The sequence below is a fragment of the Vipera ursinii genome (genome assembly GCF_947247035.1).
Source record: "Vipera ursinii genome assembly, chromosome: 7".
NCBI lineage: Eukaryota > Metazoa > Chordata > Lepidosauria > Squamata > Viperidae > Vipera > Vipera ursinii.
The window spans coordinates 71,157,380-71,171,656 of NC_139521.1; the positions used below are offsets into that span (position 1 = coordinate 71,157,380).

The 14,277-nt window shown below is 41.4% G+C and overlaps 1 protein-coding gene across 1 annotated transcript in view; it reads right to left on the reverse strand.

Moving 5' to 3' along the window:
• Positions 1–4,606: 4,606 nt before the first annotated feature.
• SDAD1 (SDA1 domain containing 1) overlaps positions 4,607–14,277 on the reverse strand; it is a 40,055-nt gene continuing 30,384 nt past the window's right edge. Inside the window, exons 18-22 of the mRNA XM_083367145.1 lie at positions 13,829–13,926; positions 12,617–12,807; positions 10,150–10,234; positions 6,947–7,108; positions 4,607–5,108 (exon numbers count right to left, since the gene is read on the reverse strand). Of these exons, the coding sequence (XP_083223271.1) occupies positions 5,058–5,108; positions 6,947–7,108; positions 10,150–10,234; positions 12,617–12,807; positions 13,829–13,926 (587 nt within the window). The 3' untranslated portion in view covers positions 4,607–5,057. The remainder of the gene's footprint in view (positions 5,109–6,946; positions 7,109–10,149; positions 10,235–12,616; positions 12,808–13,828; positions 13,927–14,277) is intronic.

Here is a 14,277-nt window from a genome sequence, read left to right on the forward strand (position 1 = left end):
GCCCGGAGCTGCGCTGGCGGCTGGGCGCGGCTGCCAAAGGGGATCCCCCGGGGCGAAGCGCGCAAATCCGGGCACCCACAACTTCTGGAGGCAGGCTGTTCCACCGGTTAATTGTTCTCGCTGCTAGGAAATTTCTCCTTAAGTTCCACATTGCTGCTCTCTACTTGATTAGTTTCCATCCAGTTTCTTTTCTTGCCTTCGGGTGCTTTGGAGAATAATAAATAATAATAATAATAATTAATAATAATAATAATAATAATAATAATAATAATAATAATAATAATAATAATAATAATAATAATAATAATAATAATAAATTGTAATAATAATAATAATAATAATAATAATAATAATAATAATAATAATAATAATAATAATAATAATAATAATAATTTAATTTAATTTATTAATATTTCTATACCGCCCTTCTCCCAAAGGACTCAGGGCGGTGAACAGGGCAAGAATAAAACACAGAATTACAAAAGTTAAAAAGTAATTAAATACATTCCCATTAAAAATACAATTAATACATAATAAAAAACCCCAATAAAATGACAATAAAAACCCCACCAATCCCCCCTCAGGCCAGGCCGGCTTGCTCAAACATACTTGAATAATAATAATAATAATAATAATAATAATAATAATAATAATAATAATAATAATAATAATAATAATAATAATTTAATAATAATAATAATAATAATAATAATAATAATAATAATAATAATAATAATAATAATTTAATTTATTAATATTTCTATACCGCCCTTCTCCCAAAGGACTCAGAGCGGTGAACAGGGCAAGAATAAAACACAGAATTACAAAAGTTAAAAAGTAATTAAATACATTCCCATTAAAAATACAATTAATACATAATAAAAAACCCCAATAAAATGACAATAAAAACCCCACCAATCCCCCCTCAGGCCAGGCCGGCTTGCTCAAACATACTTGAATAATAATAATAATAATAATAATAATAATAATAATAATAATAATAATAATAATAATTTAATAATAATAATAGTAATAGTAATAATAATAATAATAATAATAATAATAATAATAATAATAATAATAATATAATAATAATAATAATTTAATTTATTAATATTTCTATACCGCCCTTCTCCCAAAGGACTCAGGGCGGTGAACAGGGCAAGAATAAAACACAGAATTACAAAAGTTAAAAAGTAATTAAATACATTCCCATTAAAAATACAATTAATACATAATAAAAAACCCCAATAAAATGACAATAAAAACCCCACCAATCCCCCCTCAGGCCAGGCCGGCTTGCTCGAACATACTTGTATAATAATAATAATAATAATTAATAATAATAATTAATAATAATAATAAAAAATAATATAATAAAATAATAAAATAATAATAATAATAATAATAATAATAATAATAATAATAATAATAATAATAATAATAATAATAATAATAATAATAATTTTATTTATATACCGCCCTTCTCCCGAAGGACTCAGGGCGGTGAACAGGGCAAACATATAAAAATACAAAGATACAAAAGTTAACAAGAATTAAACACAATGCCCAGCTAAAACAATAAAACAATAAGTTGACCGCCTCTTCTTTGTGGCAACCCCTCAAATTCTGGAACACTGCTATCATGTCGCCCCTATTTCTTCTTTTCTCTAGACTAGCCAAAGCCAAGTTCTTCGTAGGTTTTAGTCTCCGGGCCTTTAATCATCTTAAGTTGCTCTTCTTCTCTGCCTGTTTTCCAAAGTCTCCACATCTTTTTTGTAATGCAGTGTGACCAAAACTGGATGCGGTATTCCAGATGCGGCCTTACTAATAAGGTTTTTATAAAGTGGTACTCATACTTTCACGCGATTTTGATTCTGTGCCCCTGTTTACAAAACCCACCCGCTCAACATCCCACCAAGTCACTAAGAAGTCATTGATGGGGCTCAAGGCATTGTGTGAACACAGCCCTCTTGCTTAAAAGCAGCGTCTGCCCCCTTTTTCCACCAGGGGTTCAGATGGAGGAAGCGGGAAGCCGTAGGCTGGTTGAGCAAGGAGATGCGTGTTTTGATTCCTCTGCATCGCCGGCCAATGATTGTAAATCCTGCTGTTTGCTAAGGGAGAGGAATTTCTCCCGTTTTGCAGGCGGAGTTTGCCCCCAGTCTGCTTCCCTTGCCCAAGATGCCCATCACAAGCCACGGTTTGCTTGAAGTACGGTTTCGATGTGTAGCTCAAGAGTTGAAATGAGGGGCCCTTGGTGCTGAACTTGGGTTGTTTTCTTGCAGACGTTTCATGACCCATCTAGGTAACATCATCAGTGATAGTAAGGAGAAAAACCCATTCCCTTCTTGCACCAATGCTGTTAACCTAGTTTGGGTCATGAAACGTCTGCAAGAAAACAGTCGAGCTCAAAAAGCACCAAGGACCCCACAGTCGTCTTCTTCCTCCTCCTCTCTGCAAACCTCATTCCCTTTTAGCACTCATGATGTTACCTAGTTTGGGTCATGAAACGTCTGCAAGAAAGCAACCAAGCTCAGAGAGCAACAAGGAAGGTGGTTTGCCGAGCAACTCAGCAAAGCTAGGCCCACCTTTCCCCTAGGCCCTCAAGCCTCAAAACTATATTATGGGTTAATTCAGCCCTGGGGAATTGTTAATCACAACCTCCACTAAAAGAAATCATGAATTAATCATCCCCTCTGACCCACACTTGGCAGATACTGTCTTGAGCAACCAGGTGAGCAGGAAGGGAGGTACGCATGATTTAATAAATCAACCATATATATATATATTGCATTTCATCTTCCTGTAGTAATGTGAATAAAGCTGATTTATTAAACCATGCAGGAAAGTTCATTGAACTTATACCAAAGTAGTGCAAAGTTCACGTAGGAATGCTAAAACGGCACTTTTCACACAGCCTTATAAATTGTATTTAGAAATATCCAAGGCTGTGATTGGATTAATTTAACACAAGGGAGATTATTAAATCTTGAAGGCCATGACTTGTTATTCGGCTGGCATGCATATTTATTGTATGATAAGAAGGTAGATAATGTATTTAAGGTGCATATTTTAAGACATGCTTTGTTGCGAGTTTGGAAAAAGTATAGACACAAGTTAAATTACAAGATACCTTTATGGGCAATACCGAAACACGCAATAGAAAACATAAATGTTGGGTTCAAACATGATGTGACTACATATAAGGGAATCTTAAGTTTGGAGAGGAACGTATGGTGTTTGAAGCCGTATAATCTTCTACGAGAAAAGATTGTTCAAACCTGGTTTCAATATGGGCAATTACGGGCCAGGTGGAAAGAAAATCAGAAAATTGGTTTTTCAATGACTGATGAAAATCTGGTGAAGCAAATTAGAAATCAGGGTCCAGCAAATATCAAACGGATATATCTTGCATTGATAGAAATTGACTCAGAAACAGAACTTGTTAAAGATTGTATGATAAAGTGGGCTCAGAATATTCAAGAAGTTATTACAATGGACACTTGGGAAAAGATCTGGGTGAGGAACGTAAAATTTACGCAAGCTCAAAATTTAAGAGAGAACTTTTATAAAATGTTTTATAGGTGGCATTTAGATCCTAAAAAGCTTGCAAGTATGTATCCGAATTATCAACCTAAATGTTGGAGATGTGGTGGCGAAGATGCAACGTATTTCCATATCTGGTGGACCTGTAAAAAGGTTAAAGCTTTTTGGATTAAAATCTGGTGGAATATGCAGAAGATATTTAAGCAAAGGATAAAGTTTTGTCCGCAATTGTTTTTATTGGGCATAATTACGGATACTACTGTTGTGGACACTAAGTTGATGTTGAATTTAATTACGGCAGCAAGACTTTTAGTAGGTCAATATTGGAAGAAGGAGGAACTGCCGACTATAGAAGAATGGACTTTAAAAGTTTCTGACCTGGCGGAAATGGCAAAGATATCGGCTTACTTGAAAGATCATTCGCAACGACGTTATATTATGGAGTGGAAAAAGTGGATTGATTACATCCAGAACAAATATGGGACCAAAAAGTTTCATTTAGCATTTGCATAAGTTTTGATGTGATAATAGTATTGCTTGTAGTCATTTTATATGAACTAGAGTGCGATAGACTTAATAGTTTATTGTTGTTAGCATATGGTTGTTTATGATTGTTTTTATTTTTATACCTTGTATTTAGCTCTGGGAAGTTGGGGGGGAGGGGGGAAGGGGAGGGGGGTGGGCTAGGAAGGGTTGGGTAGGGGGTGGGGGGGAGAGGTTGTTAAAGATAAAATGTATTGAAAAACTTTTCAATAAAAAAAAGAAAGAAATATCCAAGGCTGAGGTCAGAAGTCATTAAAATGCATTATGTAATTACTACACTTCTGGTAAAAGTGGGGTGACACAAACCCAGTGAAATAGGCAACTCAATTGTCATAGGGACCTAAAATAAGTCTTCAGCCAGAGGTCGGAGGGTCATCTGTCAAAAAATGCTCCTACACCAGAGGGTTAGGCTAGATGACCTCTACAATCTCTGCCAACTCTTGTTTCTGTGAAAAGGTTCTTCAGCAAGATGAGTTAGGTCAGTCAGTCCAACTCATGTTACAGTTTAGTCAATAAATGAGAAGGCAGAAATATATGTTTATTTTAAAATATATTTAAAACCATGTTTCACTGTCAGGTAGAAGCTTTCCCCACATATATAAATTTGAAGGCTGATGCAGTTCTGCAGCTCCATTTCCTTGCAAAACAATCCCTTTGCAATTCATAGGATTTGGATTGGATTATGAAGGCCGGAACACAAATCGTTGCCTTTTAGCATTGTACTTTTTCCCCCCTTCATGTTCAAAACAAATTTTTTCTTCCATCATGAGCTGAGAGAAAGAACTGAGTGTCATTAATACTTTTTTTTCTTATGCATATTATGTATAGAAGTCTTCTTCAAATTATCTTGTGAATGAAATCGGTGTCTTGCTTTAGTTCACCATTTTCAGCTCTCTTTCTCCAGTCCTCTAAGTTTTGGCTTTTCAAAACTATAATTTCTGACATTTATATCCTCTGCCATGCGGTGGTTATTTCATGAGTCTTTTTTTCTGTCTCAAAAGGGCGTCCCGTAGAGCCAGCTGCAGTTTAAAAAAAATAATTAAAAAAAATATCTGAATTTATACATTGCACAATATCCCTTATAAAATCTCCTGTGTTCCCCTATTCAAAATTACCGGTAGTTCTCGCATCCTATTCTAATCCATAGCATATGCTAAACCAAAAGGATGCTAAACGAACTAGATGGTTCCCCCCACCACATGAATGAAAGAACCCTCTTATGCTCACCGATGCATGTCCAAAAATAATAATCAGTAAAGTAGAAAGGTTAGAATTTCAGTGCTTTGTTTCATCACTCAAGTTTCTTAAGCCAGTGTTCTTCAAACGCGGCCCCTTTAAGACGTGTGGACTTCGACTCCCAGAATTCCCCAGCCAGCGTGGCTGGCTGGGGAATTCTGGGAATCGAAATCCACACGTCTTAAAGGGGCCAAGGTTGAAAAACATGGTTTTAACCAATACAGGGAGTCCCGACTAGTTGCCTAGCGACTATTCAAAGTTACAACAGACCCCCTCAAAAGGTATTTATGGCCCAATTCCCAAGTTCCAAGGGTTGCTGCCCTAGTCATGTGATCAATATTAGACACTTGGCAGCTGCCTCAAAATTTATGGCTGTTTGCAGTGTCCTGTAGTCATATGACTGCCCTTTACGACAAACAAACAAATTAAAATAAATAAAAATAAAAATAAAATAAAATAAAGGCGTTTACTTCTGTTTTTCACCAAAAATGGCCAATAACAAGCAACGGCTCCACTTTACAGCTGCGGTGTTTGCTCAACGAATGTGGTGTTCACATAACATCAGCCACAAAAAAAGGTCAGGTGGGTGACCTGCTTTACGAGTGTCATGACTCGTAAAGTAGAGTCCATTACGGTCATAAGTTGAGAACTACCTGTACGACTATGTTTAATAATAATAATAATAATAATAATAATAATAATAATAATAATAATAATAATAATAATAATAATAATTTTATTTATATACCGCCCTTCTCCCGAAGGACTCAGGGCGGTGAACAGGGAAGATATATAAAAATTCAAAAATACAAAAGTTAAAAAAGAATTAAACATGTGCCCAGCTAAAAAAAATAAATACATTTTGCAGCTACTCTAAAATAGAAACTGGGGGTGGGAAGCAGAAAAGACAGGTCCTGAAAGCATTAAGCTAATGAAGTGAAAGCTGCTCACTGCACAGAAATAAAAATGCTTAATTCATCCAAAAGGTACGTGTGTAGCTCGCAACAACTGACAACTCTGCATGATCTCTAATGTTTAATTAAAAACGGAGTAATTTTCATTTTGGTCTTCCTTCAGGCGAGATGCAAGCAGACGTAAGCAAACATTATCATTACTCGTTTCCAGCAATCCTTGATCTGGTTTTTAAGGACTTAAAATAATCTGCCTTAATAACATGCAGAAACCTGTGTCTTGCTTAAGCGTAGAAGTAGTCCTGGACTTACAACGATTCGCTTAGTGACTGTTCAAAGTTACAAGAGGCAGTGGAAAAAAGCGACTTATGACCGTTTTCCCCTTGGTCATGCGATCAAAATTTGGATGCTTGGCAACTGGCTCCTATTTATGATGGTTGCCGTGTCCCGGGGCCATGTAATTAATCCCCTTTTGCAACCTTCTGACAAGCAAAGTCAATGGGGGAGCCAGATTCGCTTAACAACTGTGTTACTAACTTAACAACGGCAGTGATTCACATAACCTCTGTGGCACGAAAGGTCATAATCTGGGGCAAAACCCACTTCGCAACTGTCTCGCTTAGCAAGAGAAATTTTTGGGGCTCAGTTGTGGTCCTAAGTCGAGGACTGCCTGTGTTTGGGAATCTTTTTTGTTACGTAACGTCACTTGCCTGCTTCTCCCTAAAAGAGCGCTTATTTTTCGTCCGGACGTTTTGGCTGTATCGCATCATCATGAAATTCTTCTGCTTTTTCTTCTCTTTGTTTGTGGAGCTGGCAAAAGGGTTGAGCTTTGTTCTCCTTTTCACAAACTCTTTTCGGTCGGTCTTGCCAGCCTAAAAACCACAGGGAGGAAAAGAGAGGTTAGCTACATCGCTCTTATACGTCCCGGTTCACTTTTTGCTTTGAAATGCACGAATGCGTTTTAATTTTAAAATATGCAGCACGCCTTGCAGAAGTAAATTAGGAAGCTCGCCAATTAAATTACAGCTTCGCTGCAGAAATGCCACATTATAATAAGCAGCTATTATTAGCAGAGGAGGCGTGCTGCGAGTATGATCTGTCGGAGACTTATGTTTGCTGAGTCTTGGGGGGTGGGCTTTCTCTGACGCAGTGCCCACCTTAAGGGGTATTCTCCCTCCTCCCTCATAAATTAGCTTAGCTCCGCACATGATATTCTGGAAGTATAACATGATAAACTTTCTGCAGGCTAAATTATAGGATGAACAACTAAGGGGAGCAGCAATAGCACTTAGACTTATATACCGCTTCACAGTGCTTTACAGCCCTCTCTAAGTGGTTTACAGAGTCAGCCTCTTGCCCCCAACAATCTGGGTCCTCATTTTACCAACCTCGTAAGGATGGAAGGCTGAGTCAACCTTGAGCCAGTCAGGATCGAACTCCTGGCAGTAGACAAGAGTCAGGCTGCAATACTGCATTCTAACCACTGCACCACTACGACTCTTCAAGTAGGTCTGTCTAATCCAGGGGTAGGCAACCTTGGCTCTTTTATGACTCGTGGACTTCAACTCCCAGAATTCCTGAGCCAGCATGGCTCAGCTTGGAAACTCTCTCTTTCCCCTCAGCAAATAACTCAAGGCACCTCCCTTCTATTGTCCCCACAACAACTGCCCTATGTGATGCATTAGGTCAGTGGTAGGCAACCTCAGCTCTTTTATGACTGGTGGAGTTCAACTTCCAGAATCCTGAGGCAGCATGACTCAGCTTGGAAATCTCTCCCTTTCCCCTCAGCATGGGTGGCTCAGAAATTCTGGGAGTTCAAGTCCACGAGTCATAAAAGAGCCTAGGCCGCTTTATGACTCGTGGACTTCAACTCCCAGAATTCATGAGCCAGCTTGGCTCAGCTTGGAAATCTCTCCCTTTCCCCTCAGCATGGCTGGCTCAGGAATTCTGGGAGTTGAAGTCCACGAGTCATAAAAGAGCCAAGGTTGCCTACCCCTGGGTTAATCTAATGAAAAGAAGGACTAGGGGTGACATGATAGCAGTCTTTCAACATCTAAGGGGCTGCCCCACAGAACAAGGGGGCCAACCTTTTCCACAGAGCACCTGAAGGCAGGACAAGAAGCAAGGGATGGAAGATGGAACTAAGGAGCAATTTCTTGACAGTGAAAACGATTAAGCAATGGAACAACTCACCCCTCAGAATTGTGGATGTTCTATCGCTGGAGATTTTTCAAGGGAAAACGGGGAAACCCCTTGTCCAGGAAGGTATAAGGACTCCTGCTTGGGAAAGAGGCTAGTCTAGAAGACCTCCAAGATCCCTTCCAGCCCTATGATTCTAGGTCCCTCAAGACCTGGTTGTGTCACCACACCTGGTGGTCCCAAGGATCTAGAGACAAGCTCAGATGACTTTACAACTGAGATGGATATACTCACTCACTCTCTGTCTGAGGTCTATATATTTTGATGTAGGTGGGTGGTAGAGCACAGCCCCCAGAAGATGAGCAAGGTAAGTGGAGAGAGGATCCACTGACACTTCTTCACAAAAAGCCTCCAGCCCAAATGAGATAGGATTTGTCCAAGTTAAGAGACTAAGAGAGTTGGAAGGGACCTTGGAGGTCATCTAGTCCAATCCCCTGCTCAGGCAGGAAACCCTATACCATTTCAGACAAATGGCTGTCCTGTCTCTTCTTACAAACTTCCAGTGTTGGAGCATTCACCGCTTCTGGAGGCAGGTGGTTCCACTGGTTAATTGTTCTGTCAGGAAATTTCTCCTTAGTTCTAGGTTGCTTCTCTCCTTTGTTAGTTTCCATCCGTTGCTTCTTGTCCTGCCTTCAGGTGCTTTGGAGAATAGCTTGACTCCCTCTTCTTTGGGGCAGCCCCTGAGATACTGGAACATTGCTATCATGTCCCCCCTCGTCCTTCTCTTCATTAAACTAGAGATACCCAATTCCAGCAACCGTTCCTTATATGTTTTAGCCTCCAGTCCCCTGATCATCTTTGTTGCTCTTCTCTGTATTATTTCTAGAGACTCAACATCTTTTTTACATCGTGGTGACCAAAACTGGATGCTGTATTCCAAGTGTGGCCTTACCGAGGCATTGTAAAGTGGTATTAACACTTCACATGATCTTGATTGTCCCTCTGTTAATGCAGACTAGCACTGTGTTGGCTTTTTTGGCAGCTGCAGCACACAGCTAGCTCAAATTTAAGTGATCGTCTACTAGGACCTCAAAATCCCTCTCACAGTTACTACTACGGAGTGAGGTGCCACCTGAATTGTTCCTGCTGAATGGCGTTGCTTTGCAATTTTTAAGTGACAGAAAGCAAAAACGACAGTATACTAGCAGAGCCATCATTATTGTATTATATTGGGCATAATTATTTAATCTTTTTTAACTTTTGTATTTATATTTCGATATTTATTGCCCTGTACACCGCCCTGAGTCATTCGGGAGAAGGGTGGTATAAAAATTTAATAAATAAATAAGTAAATAAATAGTAAATGTACCAAAAATGTCACTATAACCAGATTCCATTTTCTCCTGCCCCCCCCCCCATTTCTTTGTCTATGGAGATTCTCAAGTCATCCAAATCCTGGCTATCCCAAAAGGCAACTGAACTTTCTTGGTTTTCTTCTTCTTTGAAAATGTTTCGCTCCTCATCCAAGGCGTGTCTTTCATTCTAACCAGTTCTGAACTTTTGAAGAAGCTTCTTGGATGAGAAGTGAAATGACTTCAAAGAAAAAAACCAATCCAGGAAGTCCAGCTGCCTTTTAGAAAAAGCTCCTTTGGCATACCTACTTCCAGACGGTACATCAACATGGAGACAGCAAAAACGCTGGCTGAGCTTTTCAAGTGTTTTTGAATGACTGAAGCAAATGTAAATCTCGCATGTCTACACACACGCAACTCACCATTGCGGTGGCTAATCTTGTCTCTTTATCAGACCGAGGCTTTTTGTGGAGGTGTTCGATGTCTCTAAGCGACAGCAGCTCCCCCCTGTAAAAGATCACAAAGATACTAACAGCCTGAGGCCAGAAAGGACAAAAAATATTCCTTCAAGAGGAGGAGAAACTTGAGATCCAGTCTAAGTTGTCGTTAGGTCACCAGGCTAGAACCCAACAGATCCTGAGTTCTAGTCCTTCCTTAGGCATGAAAGCGGCTGCATGACACACACTCTCTCTCTCTCTTAGCCTAACCTACCTCACAGGGGTGTTGTTGGGAAGAAAAGAGGCAGGAACATTAAGTATATATGCACTACCATGAGTTTCCAATTACGGGTAACCCTCAACTTATGACGGCTGTTTGAAGTTATGCTGCTGACAATGTGAGTTATGATCAGTCCTCGCACTTGTGACCCCTGCGGCATCCCGCTGGTCACGAAGGCCATGATCTGGGCGCTTGGCAACTGTCACACATTTATAACAGTTACAGTCACACGATAGCCCTCTGGCACCTTTCCAGCCCGCTTCTGACAAACAAAGTCATCGGTGGAGCCAGCAGGGAAGAATGCCAGTCATGGAATGTCTCACTTAATGACCACGGGTGATTTGTGTAACAACTGTGGCAAAAAAAGGTCATAAAATTGGTGAGGCCATAGGATGCCTCACTTGACGGCACCGCTTAAGAACGAATTTCCCAGTTCCTTATTGTGCTCGTAAGCTGAGGACAGCCTGTATAAAAGCAGGAATAAAATCTTACAAATGGACAAAGGCGGTTCAAAGTTCCTTCAGTTTTGTGCTGGTTTCTTGAACAGGGGAAGGCTTTGGATGGAAAAGAATATTGGCAGAAATGTCTTCCTTGCCTCAGTAAACTTCTTCTATCTACCTCGCCAATTCAGTTTATATTGCTGTATCCCACTTTTTCCAGGACTGATGATGTTACCTACTTCGGTAATGAAATGTCTGCAACAAAACAACCAAGCTCAGATCCCAAACGTTTATATTTCTTTGCCCTGCAAGACTGTTGGCAACTGTCAACTCTTGCGCCATCATTTCTTGGCGATGCCATATGAAAATTTCAGAGAACCCTGAGAATCGCCACCAGCTTACAGTTAAAAATTTAACAATCATTTTAAATTCCAGATCTAAATAGTCCGAGTTGCAGAGGCTGGTCAAGAGCAATAGCGCTGAGACTTATATACCCCTTTGTAGTGCTTTACACCCGTCTCTAAGTGGTTGAAAGAGTCAGCATCTTGAGCCCCCCAGCAATCTGGGTCCTCATTTTACTCACCTCGGAAGGATGGAATTGCCGGTGAGAATGGAACTGCCGGCAGTCGGCAGAATTAGCCTGCAATACTGCGTTCTAACCACTGCACCACCACGGCCCTTACCAAGCCTGGGTATGAGACATTTTCCCTTCTTTAAAAAGCAAGGGATGGAATTTAATTACATCAAGATGTGCTGGCATAACAAACTCTTGAGTTACACGGAACGTTTCAGTCCGGGGGCTTAAATTAACAGAAACAACTAGGCAAAGGATTGGCCCAAAGTCACCCAGCTGGCTTTCATGCCTAAAGTGAGACTAGAACTCACAGTCTTCTATATATTGGTCCAAAAATCACCCAGTTGGCTTTGACGCCTAAGGTGGGACTAGAACTCACAGTCTCCTAGAGATTGGCCCAAAGTCACCCAGCCGACTTTCATCCTCGAGGTGAGACTAGAAGTCACAGTCTCCTAGAGATTGGCCCAAAGTCACCCAGCCGGCTTTCATGCTGAGGTGAGACTAGAACTCACAGTCTTCTAGAGATTGGCCCAAAGTCACCCAGCCGACTTTCATACCTGAGGTGGGATTAGAACTCAGTCTAGACTGGCCCAAAGTCACCCAGGCAGCTTTCATGCCTAAGGTGGGACTAGAACTCAGTCTCCTAGAGACTGGCCCAAAGTCACCCAGCCAACTTTCATGCCTAAGATGGGACTAGAACTCACAGTCTCCTAGAGAATGACCCAAAGTCACCCAGCCGACTTTCATGCCTAAGGTAGGACTAGAACTCACAGTCTCCTAGCAACTGGCCCAAAGTCACCCAGCCAACTTTCATGCCTAAGGTGGGACTAGAACTCACAGTCTCCTAGAGACTGGCCCAAAGTCACCCAGCCAACTTTCATGCCTAAGATGGGACTAGAACTCAGTCTCCTAGAGAATGACCCAAAGTCACCCAGCCGACTTTCATGCCTAAGGTAGGACTAGAACTCACAGTCTCCTAGCAACTGGCCCAAAGTCACCCAGCTGGCTTTCATGCCTAAGGTTTTAGAGCAAGAAGAATGAGAGGTGACCCATTTAGAGGTCCTTCAAGAACCTGGCTATGCCATTCCACGTCGGATTTTGCTGCTCTCCCTCCCGCAACAACAGGGCCCCTTGCCTGCATCAATAATTTGTTTTTACCTTGATTCTTCTTCACTGTCTATTTCTATGTTCTTCCTCTTGGCTGCCTTGCCAGGAGCAGATTTGAGTTCTTTGCTCAGCTGAGCCAGCCGGATTTTCTGGAAGTCTTCTTGAGTGAGAAGGCGGCCAGTGCTGACGGCGGTGGCCTTGGCCTTCCGTTCTTCCACAGGCAGGCTTTCGATTTTTTCAGCCTTATAAGGGAAGAGGCAGAACAGGTGAGGCCCGGAGGACGGATGAAGCCCACCCACTTCTTCACTAAGAACGACAGGCAGTCCTCGGTTTACGACCACAATGGAGCCCAACGTTTACGCCGCTAAGCGAGACGGCTGTTTTAAGTGAGTTTGGCCCCATTTTATGAGCTTTCTCGCCACGTTTGTTACAAGTGAATCACTGTTAAAAGTTGTTTTAAGCTAGTAACCCGGTTGTTAAGTGAATCTGGCTTCCCCCATTGACTTTGCTTGTCAGGAGGTTGCAAAAGGGGATCCCCCCCCCCCGGTCACTGCAATCGTCATGAATGTGAGTCAGTTGCCGGGCTTCTGAATTCTGATCACGTGACCGTGGGGATGCTGCAACAGTTGTCAGTATGAAAAACGGTCATAAGTCGCTTTATTCAGGGCCATGTGGTCGCTAAAGGAATGATTGTTGAGGACTACTTTGTACACTGAGAATGTTTTGCAGCAGTGAGTCACATTTACACACAATGTGGGATTCTTTGCAAGCAAGCATGACCATCATCCTAGAACAGGAGTAGGGAACCTTGGCTCTTTTATGACTCGTGGACTTCAACTCCCAGAATTCTTCAGCCAGCACAGCTCAGCTTGGAAACCTCTCCCTTTCCCCTCAGCATGGATGGCTCAGGAATTCTGGGCGTTGAAGTCCACGAGTCATAAAGTGGCCTAGGCCTAGGCCAGGGGTAGGCAACCTTGGCTCTTTTATGACTGGTGGACTTCAACTCCCAGAATTCCTGAGCCAGCATAGCTCAGCTTGGAAACCTCTCCCTTTTCCCTCAACATGGCTGGCTCAGGAATTCTGGGAGTTGAAGTCCACCAGTCATAAAAGAGCCAAGGATGCCTACCCCTGCTCTAGGATGTGCCTGCCTGTCTCACCCTGCAAATTCAGGCGCAGCTAAATTAGCCAGGAACTTAGCCAAGCATAATTATCATCGCAGAGGAAAATGTTTGGCAAAAATATAAGGGTAAAAGAACGCCCTACTATCGCTTGCTGTTCCTCATCCGAGGAGTGATACACGTCCACCCACTCTCCCTCTTCATCATCTTCCTCTTCGCTGCAGCTGGCTGTCTCCCAACCGTCTGTAAAGAGGTAAAAAGAGGTGAGTGGTGGAGCAGAGTTGGAAAAATGAAATTATTTTAAGAGCGAGTTTTGCTTTCTTCAGACCTTCATTAAGGTTTAAGCCTAAAGGCTACAGCCGTCATTAAAAGGTGTATGTAGGTTGCCTATCAGAATTACTTTGTGAATCACCGTTATGACTAATATTAATACTAAATATTAATCTGCCGATCTTGTCTCGGCTTTCCCTCTGCTGATAGTCCTTGATTTATGACTGTAACGGGCCTGCCCGTTGTGGTTATTAAGTTGTAACGGTCATCAGCAATGGGTTTTGCCAGGGTCCATAAGCAAACACCTCAGCTGTGAAGTGAACA